Below are 11,058 nucleotides of genomic sequence, written 5' to 3'. Positions count from 1 at the left end.
CCACAGCCACCCGGGGGCCTGGGCCCGCGCCTGCCCACTGCCCCCATCCTCCGCCCCGGCGCGGGGCTGTGCTGCAGAACGCTCTGACAGGCAGCGTTTTCTGATGGCTCTAATGGCGAGGGGTGCCTGGCCTCGGCGCGGCAGGGCTACCAGCATCCACAGCCACCCGGGGGCCTGGGCCCGCGCCTGCCCACTGCCCCCATCCTCCGCCCCGGCGCGGGGCTGTGCTGCAGAACGCTCTGACAGGCAGCGTTTTCTGATGGCTCTAATGGCGAGGGGTGCCTGGCCTCGGCGCGGCAGGGCTACCAGCATCCCCAAAAAAGCCGGCCAAGGTACCGACGAGTTTCCCAACTCCCCCTAAAGCTGGTGTAGGTCTCTACCTCGCTGATTTTACTCGCTGTGGTCAGAGCGACCGCTTGGAAAAGCAGCATCTCCCTTGCCTGCCCAGCTTGGTCGGGTACTGACGGCACTTGGCATGGACCTACCACCCTTCTCCTGGAGCGGCCCTTTTCCTCGCTGGATGGCAAGCACAGAGTCCTGGGGCTCTGACCGAGGCAAGAACTCGGTGCCAGGATGGCTTTAAAGGATGCGTGTTGGTTGCCATCCTTCAAAATTGTCGTCCTTGTTTCTTTCACAAAGTGAATTCAGAGGCTCTGCTTGCTGAGTCTTGTGATGTAACTTACCGTAGTTGTTTGGCTTTGAAGGCCCTGCAAAGTGTGCTCATATATAAAAATGAGCTAGGTAGGGAAGTGGCATGTGTTACAGTGCCTGAAAAATGCCCAGGGTAAAAGCCATACAGAAGAATTCAGCTTTTATAGGAAAATGACAACCATCACAACCTGAGAAGCAGAGTACAGCTGTCAAAGCATCATGTAGTAGCCCTCTGAAGCAGTCTGAGGGTGAACTGGTGACAGGGCAGTTCTGAGTAGCACTAATCCCCTGTGCTTTTAGGATACTACACCTGATGAACTGCTGTCTGTTGTTATGACAGCAGTCCTTCAAGATGTCAATCTTCGTCCTGAGGTCCTGGGAGACATCTGTGTGGGTGAGTGAACAACCTCCATCCAGACGTGAAACTCCTGGTCTGGATAGCTCTCGGGGACAGGCTGCTCCTGGTGTCCCCTGGGATACTTGCAAGGTTCGTGGGGTTGGAAGGGGCTACTGCGTAGCGTTGGGTTTATGAAATCTGTACGTCCTTCACAACTGTTCTGCTGAGTGGTGGGGTGCTGATCTGGGTGCCAGACGGTACCAAGCCATGGCGATGTTGTTATCCATTCGATGCCCACAGCAAATAGCGATGGAAATACAACCGGTTGACTGGAATTGTATCTTTGCACTCAGGAAATGTGCTGCAGCCTGGAGCTGGTGCTTTGATTGCAAGAGTTGCACAGTTTCTAAGGTAAACTCTCAACCAGATCCAGCTTCCTCCTCTCCTTCTCAGGCCTTGGCTACGGAGCAGCACTGGGTCAGAGGTTGCAGTGAGGCTGGTGCACTCCTTAGAAGTTACAGCAAATCACCTTTTGCCTAGAAATTAGACTTTAATCGAGTGTTTGGAGAACCCTGCTGGTAAAGAACAGCCAGGCAGAGGTGAGGCTGATTAATCTGTTTGTGCCACCTGTGTTGAGCCTCTGAATGGGAGACTTTGTTTTGTGGGCTCCCAGCCCTATTTGCTGCTTCTCCGTACTGCAGGCTGCGCTTCCTTCTGCTCTACAGGGGCCTGAAACCATGGAGTTGCCTCAGGCCTTTCTGTTCATTTCCCAGTGTTGCAGCTGATGGCTCGTATTGATCTGGATCCCAGCTTCTAAATATTTCAGCAAGTGTCTATTGTCAAGTGATGTTTGCTTCTGTAAATCAGTGTACAACCACCACTTTGGAGAGGTGCAGACACAGCCCACCAGTAATTATGAATATTGCAGAGCTTTTCAGTATTTCTGGCCCCAGTCGGAGCTTGGGAAGTAGGCACATGAGAAGGCCCTGCTTACAGAGGACCTTCTGAAGACAGACCTGTAGGTAAACAGCACTCGGAGCCACTTGCACATCAAGTTTGGAAATTATCCGTGAACTTTGCTTTCTCTTGGTGCAGGACCAAATAGGTCAACAAATGTATAAAGGGATCTGTCTTGAACTTGAGGGTTAAAGTTTAATCAAGTGGCTTAATGCTCTCTTTAGAGGTTTGGTTTGTTGCATGGCTTTCATCACTGAGTCTTTACCAATGCTGTCTTATTTTCTAGTGGTATTCCAGAGACAGTGCCGTGCTCAAGCGTGAACCGGCAATGCTCCTCTGGGCTACAGGCCATTATCAATATAGCTGGTAAGTGTCGTGGGCGCTCAGATCAGAGTCAGTGCCTGCCCCGCCCCAAGTGCTCGTTTCTCCTGTCCTCCAGTCTCTCTGAGCAGTAAAAATAGTGATGATGTTTTCTGCTGTTAGGAAATTCCAGTGTGATGTTGGTTGAATGCTTTTATATCCGTGAGTGGCTGAGTTTATGCCTAGAGAAGTAACTTGGTTTTCTGAGGATGACTTCTACCACCACTTCTGATTCAGGCAGCTTCTAGAAGGATCCCTCCTTGTCCTCTCTGGTTGCGTATTGGGTCATAGTTAGTCTTCAGCCTTGACCTGGCTGATGTTCTGGCAGACCTTTGGCTGTAATGGGTGCCTCAGGTCTTCATGAAGCCACAGATGGAATGGAAGTGCTTTTGCTCCTAATGATGGTAAGGATGTTTCTGCATTGCTGTTACAGGTGGCATCCGAAATGGATCGTATGACATTGGCTTGGCCTGTGGGTAAGAAAGTCTTTTTTATGGTGCTTGCTCAGGCTTCCTGGAGGTAGCACTCTGTCCCTCTGCCGTGGCTTTTGTGCAAGGAATTACAAATCCCTTCCAACCAGATCTGTCCCTCCTAAGGAAACGGATGCTATCCTTGTTTGACAAATGGGTGAATAAACTCTAAAATTAGGATGTTAACTTAAGTGGTGGCTGCAGATGCAATTCATGTATTTCCAGAGGCTTATGAATACTTTCACAGAAAATAGGGTCATCTTAAAAGATCTGAGGGAGGGTGCTTGAAAATCCTTTAATTCCTCTGGAAGTTTTGGTCTTGGTGACATGTCTGCTGGAGTTGCAGGAAGAGGCTGAGTGTCTCTTAAAAGTGTGCGGAAAGCCTGTTTTATTAGGGTCTTGGCCCTGCTGTAGGACACCACTTGTTTGCGGAGCTCGGACAGCCTGAAAGAGCCTGCCCTGATTAGCTTTTTAACTAATCTCCAATTAACTGGTGTCTTAGAATACCAGCAGCTATCTTGGATAAAAGAAATTGATGTCCTACCTCAGCTAATAACTGTTCTGCAGGCTTACAGGAGATGTTCTACAGTGGACAGGCACGATGTTCTTTACTTCAGTCCTAACATCGTAAGGAGTGTTTATTTTTAGAGGGTTGTGTAAATGTTAGGTTGGCTTTGGAGAAATACTAGTGACCACATACACATTCACTTCAGAAGAACAAATTTAAAAACAAGTATGCAGTAATCCTGAAGCTAAAATATTGGGTTTCTCTTTTACCTTGGTAACTCAGTCTTTCTTGAATTATTACTGTACACAGACATCCAGTAGCCCTTATGAAACTGTTTATATTTACAACTTCTCAACACTTGCATGCACCTGGTTGAGCAAGAGCCGATGCTGAGAATGCTCTTCCCTTCTTAGACTGCTGCAAAACAGCGCAGCAAGACAGGCACATTCCTCTGATTTAGGCTGAGCACTTGGTGTTCACAGGGAACGCTTCTGCTTGACCGCGTGATGCTTTTCACTTGTTCACTTTAACACGCTCGTTCCAAGAAGTTGCTTGTCAGTGTGCACCAAAATGATACGCTTAAAGGTACTGAAAGGCTCAAAGGGTTTGGGGTCCAGCCTTTGCACCTTTGGGTATGCAAGCCGCTGTGCTTCATTGTGTGAAGTTTTCTGGCCTCTGCCCTGCAGGGTCCTCCTGGAGATGTATATAATCTGTATGTTACGAATGGCATTTGTGAGCTGAGTTTATCCCAAGTCATGCTCTTCCCCTAAGTGGACTTGCCAACTCTGTAGGTGGAGAGGTGCTGGATGACAACAGAAAACGTAGCAGCTGTGGTTTGCTCTTAGTAAAACGTGATTCTATACCTTCCTTCAGGGAGTAGATGCAGCTGAAGTCAAGCAATGCAGTGTCCCATACTAGAGTTAGTTTAAATTCCTGAGAGCACTTACTAAAGCTGCTTGGGGAAAAGCCTTATTTTCTGCTTGTATTGCATTTTCTAGGAGTAGTTTCTTTGTTATTTACTTTTGATGAGTGTATTTGTGTGGTGCAGCATAGAATTCAAACCCACTTCCCATCGTAGGCTTCATGGTCTAGACTGACTTTACAAAAGCTCACTAGTCTTAAGTGGTGGCTGTGTGTATTTCTGCAGTAAAACTGGGTATCTTCAATCTGTTAACTCGTTTGTAGGTGAAAGACTGCAGCCTCTGGGATCTGTGTCTTAAATTCTTTGTGTTGTGAAATACAAATAGCATAATGGTTTGCTTAGTACTTATTATGCTGCCAACCAGTTCTTAAGCTGTAAGTGGCATTTTTATGGCTGTTGACAGTCTCACTGGAAACTCCAGTCCTAGGACCTTTGGTTTCTTGTTATGTTTGAGGACAAAAGTGCCAGAATCATTAGTGATTCCTTCCTAGCTGTGGAAACAAGAAAAATTAACTGTTGATGCTGGTATCTTGTTCTTAGTGAAACAAGGACCAATTTAATCTAGCAAACTGTTTTCATTTCGTGGTAATTCTTCTATTGGTGACTGAAGAGCTTCTGCCTCAGCCAGCTCTTAATTATGAGCTGCGTTTCTAGAGGATAACAGGAAGGCATGTTGTCAAGATACTGAGTTTTGATCAGTCTTAATGGAGCAATTATGATAAATGTAGTATGAAAGCACTGGTTGCAAATTCAAATTTTTTCTGTGTTTAGCGTGGAAACAATGTCCCTCAGAAGTGCAAATAACCCTGGTGATATCAGTTCCAGCATGATGGAAAACAGCAAAGCTCGAGATTGCCTTATTCCTATGGGGTAAGTGTTTCCTCTTCCCAAAGTTTAAGGGTTTTCTAGATGCTCTGTCTCTTTGGTGACCGTACTCTTTCAAATCGATCTGAATCCAGTGAGCTTGGATCTGCGTGCGCCAGCATCCTCCTTGCTTGTTATAGAGGATTCATTGTGTGAAATGCGGGGAAGATCGGTGAAAGACTTCCTTGTCTTATGTCTTTTGCTCATTAAGCCATTGAGCTTAAAATTGAGAGTGGAGTTGAACCTTGTTTTGGTTCTGGATTTAATTCAGGATCTGCTTCTGTCAAGCAGTTCTAGGTTGAGAAGGCAGTAGTTAGCTTTGAGACTCAAGCCGATGCTTGTACCTTGTGTTGTCTTAGTAGAAGCCGATTGCAGCTCCATTAGCTGTGTCATTGGATTAATTCTGTGATGTTGTTTTCCCCAGAATAACCTCAGAAAATGTGGCAGAGAAGTTTGGAGTTTCCCGAAAGAAGCAAGATGCCTTTGCCCTGGCTTCCCAACAAAAGTAAATGCATTTTTTTTTTTTTTTTTTAAACCTTTAGTTAGGGAATAAATACAGATAGAAAATGCATTGCTACTTCCCAAGAGTGGTTAAATGCAGCCTTCATGTTGCTTTTGAAAACTTCATAGTGAGTAAAGAAGCTTGAGATGGACAGAGCGAAGACCTGTGCATGTCCCAGGTTGTGACAGAGACCCGAGTCCAGAGCTGCACTGGGGATTGTGATCAATCCTGCGCACGGATCGCTGGGCGTGCGAGCCTTGAGCAGCGAGTGGCCCTGTGCCCTTCAGCATCCAAAGGATACAATCTCCATGAGGTTTCTGAAACGAATGCATGGTGCAGTATTTTCATAGTGGCTTTGGTTCAGCTTCATTTGAAACCAAACGTGGGAGTAGCAGCAGAAGGAACGTTCCCTCACAGGGGAATGTTTAAATGTACAGTATTTAAATTCTGTTTCTAGAGAACCGCCGAACTTGTGAGAAGAGTGGCTTGCCTTTGCTGCAGGTGTTTGGCTCCAAGTGAGTCCAGTCCTACCTCTAATAATCTTCCTCTTGGGCAAGATGACTGCCAAAGTGTAAACTGACCCCTGGAATCCATGGGGCTATACTGGCAGCCCAGTGTCAGAAGATGCATTAAAGTTGCTGCTCTCAAAGGGTTAAACTAACTTTCAGAGCTCTGTTTAAGCATTGCCCCGGTCCAATTATTTATCTAATACAGGAAGCCACTGCACAGGCCAGTTAACCTTTAAATTCTGGCCCTGTGTCTAGGGAACTTGGCATGCCAGCCTTTCTCACTGACAGTGAGCCGATAACGCCAAAGGGTATGTGAACACGATCCTCGCCTCTCACGTGAGGAAGGGAGTGACTTTCTGGCCTCGGATTCAGGATGTCTGTGAAGTTACTGACCTGTCCTTCAGCTCTTAGCTCTAACTCTCACTTACCTGGGAGTATTAAATATTTTCATTTTATTAGTAAAAGTGTAAAGTGATGAACAAGCTTTTGGTCTCCAATTTGTATTCCCTGTAAAGGGTGCTCTGCTGCTGGAAGGTAAATCTTCTATATCAGCTCGGCTCTGGAGGCTTTTAAATACCTTGTTGATAGAAAAGAATAAAACTGTGTGTCCTGAGCTAATTCTAATTTAGCTAATTGCATTCTGCCTACATATATCAGTGTGGTCCTGTCAGTTGTTCTTTGTTGCTAACTGCTGATGTCTCAGGGATGAGACCCCATCTTCACTGCACCTTTACTGCTGAATTAAGTGTAATTAGCAAGGTAAAGGTAAGCACCTTTACTGCTGAATTAAGGGTAGCTGTAGTACTACCCTTCTACGTAGTCACACTGAACTGTGCAACATTGCAATTGTTTTGGGTTGAAAAGTTCTGTTTAAATGCCAGAAGACTAAACCTGAAGTTTGTGGTCTAAAGCTCAACTTGTCTTTAGTAGGACAAAACCCAGAATGAATGCAGCTTTAGCCATTCCTTAACTTGTCAGAAATTACTAGCATTATGTGGAGGCTTAGACCACTTGCCCTGTTTAAACGAATTCTGATGTCCAAACATCAATTCTTATTTTTTTACAGTTGTGATGTGACTGTACCACTGGACAAGTACAACTTCATGCTGTGGGCTGGTGGTAGTCAGTCAGTGACAAAAGTGTTGATGGGAACAGGATGGGGATCTTGCTCAGAAGCACATGGTCCTGTGACCCGGGTTTGGGGAGAATGCCCATAACGTTAGCGATGTATTTCCCGAAACGTAGAGGCAAGTTTGTCTTCCCATGAATGGAAATAAGTATTCTCCTGCCTTCCCATTCCCTACTGGTGACGATGTATCTGTGTACCAAGTCACACCTTAGTTCATTCTCTTACTAACTGGTTTCCTTGACACTAGGTCTCTTGCAGTTCACCTCCAGAATATTTTAACCTTTCCCGCTCCTCTTTAACAGAGCATCAAAAGCTCAGCAGATGGGACTGTTTAAAACTGAGATTGTTCCAGTGAAGACCACTGTTCTGGATAATCAAGGCAACCAAAAAACAATCACTGTGCACCAAGATGAAGGGATTAGGCCCTCCACAACTCTGGAAGGCTTGGCAAAGCTGAAGCCTGCCTTCAAAGAGGATGGTAGCACTACAGCAGGTCAGCTCTTGTTAAATTTCTGATGTTCCTGTGGTTTACCTACCTTGTAATAGAACATGCTTAGGCAAGAAATGTGTTAATAAAGCTCTTCAACAGGTAATGCCAGTCAGGTCAGTGATGGAGCAGCTGCAGTTCTCTTGGCAAAACGCTCAAAAGCAGCACAGCTGGGACTCCCAGTGCTGGGGGTGCTCAAGTCCTTTGCTGTGGTTGGAGTCCCACCCGATGTTATGGGCATAGGACCAGCCTACGCAATCCCTGTTGCTGTGGAGAAGGCGGGTAAGACCTGCTCGCTGTTTTTACAGTGTTTGGCGCAAGGCAAAGCAGACTCTGGACTGAAATTTGAGATTATATTATTCAAGCATGTACAGCTCAGCCATAGGAACAGTGAACCTAAATTCAAAACCTTAAAAGAGCTGGGATTATTGTAATGCTCTTCACTTGTACTCATGTATACATTGTCATTCACTCACCTTTGAGAAGCTCAGGATTAAATCTCTGCACAGTCTCAACGAACAGTTAACACATGGCAAGTGATTTCGTGTTCATTTAGTGCTGGTTTTTCTTCCTTAATACGACCAACCTGTGAGGGTGGTGTTTCTGTATTTGTTTTTGGGGGTTTCTTCACAATTTTGGCATCTGACCAGTAGAACCAGCTTTCCTCAGGGTTCTTATAATACTCATCAGGTTAAATAGCTTTTATACCTGATCATTATTGTTGTGTCTGCCTGTCGGTGCTATGGTCACATGCTCACCTGTAGTTTTATCTTTCAGTCTTGAAACACCTTTCAATATTCAACCCCTCTGCAAAGAAATCAGATTTAATCTAAGGAAACATGGCAAACTCGGTGACATGAAACTTGGTCACATACAACTGTGACACAGCTTTTAGACATTGTTGTACATAAACATGTGTACAAGTATAGACACCTGACATGGAGCCAAGGTCACCCTCTTACTGTCACTAGTGGACTAGAGCTAAAATCCATAAAGGGAGGCTTTAAGTTAATTATTCTCTTTGATGTAGTCATAAGGCAAAAATACCTCCTTTGAAATCCTGACTTTTCTGAACCACAGGTCTGACTTTGAATGACATTGATATATATGAAATTAATGAAGCCTTTGCAAGCCAGGTGAGTGATCGTCCTGTTTGAGTTGCTACATTCCTTGGTAACTGAATGCATTTCAGCTTGGTCTCCAAATTAAGATTTGAACTTGTTCCACATACTACATCTTCAGCCAAATGTAAATAACATGCACAGACTGTTTCCCCTTTCCTTCAAATTAAAAATAAGCAGGGCATTGCTTATACAGCTTAATAGCTAAAAAAAAAATCAGAAGAATATATCCATTGAATAAGAATGTAATTGGTATAAGGATATGATAGTAACAACTTGCAGAATTTCTGCTTCACAAGGGCTTTAATTTGTTACCGGCTGGTGTCAGTGTGAACATGTTGCACTCACCAATTTGCAGCTCCTTAATGAAAGGTGGAAACTCAGTGCTGTTGTCTTTCACCAACCTACAGTGTGCCCATCAGAAAGTACCATGGCTCAGTTTGAGATGAAGTTGACAGGCTTAGCTCACTTTCTGTGCTTGGGATTTGTAATGTAGTTCCACCCCTTTCCACTGGGAAATGTGCTGTAGCTGGAGTCGGGCCTCCAAGCATCAGCTGTTTAAGAGCAGCTGACATGATGTGGATTTTGTGTAATAACAATCATAGTTTGAGTTAAATTCATTTTGAGCACAAATCTTTTGAAGCCTCTAGAGCTGCCTGGGATGGTTTCCTGTCCCTCTTTGCGTAAAGATGGGATCACCAGTCTTCTTTCCGGTCTTTGGAGCCCTCTATTGCAGGAGAGCTGAGAACTAACAGATGCAAGAGCATCTCCATGAAGCCATTCCCTCTGTCTTTCTAGGCTGTGTACTGTGTTGAAAAGCTGGGCATTCCCATGGAGAAGGTCAACCCCCTGGGAGGAGCAATAGCACTGGGGCATCCGCTGGGCTGTACTGGTGCTCGTCAGGTTGTCACTTTGCTCAATGAATTGAAGCGCAGAGGGAAAAGGTGAGCACTGAGTATCAGCCTTAATGCCTTACGTGTATGTAAGTAACTTGGGCTCAGAAGTAACCATCAGTTTGGGTTAAGCTTTCTCCATCCCTTCGATAGCTTTGAACATGAATTCCTGATGGTTCTTTTTATGGAGGGCTCTGCAATGTTGCTGGACATGAATACAGGGTCTCTGTGGGTCCTCGGTGGTGCGGGGCCCTGGGGTAGAACTCTCCACCATGCAGCATTAGAGCAGCAAGTCAGCGGTCAGAGCTGGTGGCTCCACAAGGCTGGGCTGCATTGGGCTTTGCAACAGTTTTGGTCCCGGGACTCAGGCTTTTCCCAAGGTGTGGAAGAACCCCTGTAGCTGCTGCTGCCTGCTCTGCCGCTGCTCCCTGTGGGGCTGGCACGTTCAGTGTCACTGGACTGCACTGTAGGGTGAGCTCTGCCCTCGCCTAGAGGGGAGGGTAACAGTGATGGCGTTTCAACAGCTTGCCAAGCAAACTGGGCAGTAACAATAAATCACCTCAAGCTGAAGTGGAAGAACTTGCTCTGAAATCAGGCTTTCCGCTCTGTTTTTCCACAAATCCTACTGCACATCACCCGACTATTCAAATTTACCTTGAACTTTTACATAGCAAAGCCACGTGAAGGGCAGTGGTAGGAGGCAGGAAAGGAAGAGTTTCTTCTTCAACCCATCTGACTCAAAGCAGTTCTAGCTCCACCTCCCTGTTACTGTGTCTGAGGCAGGTGGCTACGGAGCTCGCTGCTGGCGCACCGCTCCTGTCCTGAAAGCGAGCAGAGAAATGTGTGTCCACGTGTTCTGCAAACAGCACCCTGCAAGAACTCCAGGGCATCGGGACCTGCTCTGTTAGAATCTCTTGGTGATGCAGGAGAGCAGCGGGTGGCTCATGTTTATTGTATTGGTTTTTTTCCCCAGATAGTCTAAACCAGATCGGTCTTAATTCCCCGTTCTTTCATTTCAGAGCATACGGCGTTGTATCGATGTGCATTGGAACTGGCATGGGCGCTGCGGCAGTGTTTGAGTACCCAGGGAACTAAACGCCAACATACTGATGAAACAACGCAACAGCTACTTCTCTGCCTTCTCTAGTAATAGCAAATTACTTGTGCTGTGAAATCAAGTGGATTCAGGGATTTGTTACTAGATCTAGATCTACAAATTTTAGGCATGAATTGCAAAGTAGAATAAATAGTACAGATCTACTAAGCAGGTGGGAGAACACAGAACTGGCGAATGACATCCTGACATGAGAAGAGAAATTAGTTTATCTGAAGCTTAACTACAGGCCCT

The 11,058-nt window shown here is 45.7% G+C and overlaps 1 protein-coding gene across 1 annotated transcript; it reads left to right on the top strand.

The window, feature by feature from the left end:
• Positions 1-951: 951 nt before the first annotated feature.
• ACAA1 (acetyl-CoA acyltransferase 1) lies at positions 952-10,987 on the top strand (the record flags this gene model as incomplete). Its single annotated transcript, XM_010295120.1, has 11 exons — positions 952-1,045; positions 1,342-1,399; positions 2,232-2,311; positions 2,739-2,781; positions 4,977-5,075; positions 5,494-5,574; positions 7,512-7,702; positions 7,799-7,978; positions 8,777-8,832; positions 9,616-9,761; positions 10,730-10,987. Coding segments are annotated over 11 exons (1,104 nt in total), but the record flags the coding sequence as incomplete, so codon positions are not given.
• Positions 10,988-11,058: the final 71 nt, after the last annotated feature.

The sequence above is a fragment of the Phaethon lepturus genome, unplaced genomic scaffold (genome assembly GCF_000687285.1).
Source record: "Phaethon lepturus isolate BGI_N335 unplaced genomic scaffold, ASM68728v1 scaffold1449, whole genome shotgun sequence".
NCBI lineage: Eukaryota > Metazoa > Chordata > Aves > Phaethontiformes > Phaethontidae > Phaethon > Phaethon lepturus.
Note: the sequence above shows the minus strand (reverse complement) of the source record. Positions and strands in the feature narration are given on the sequence as shown.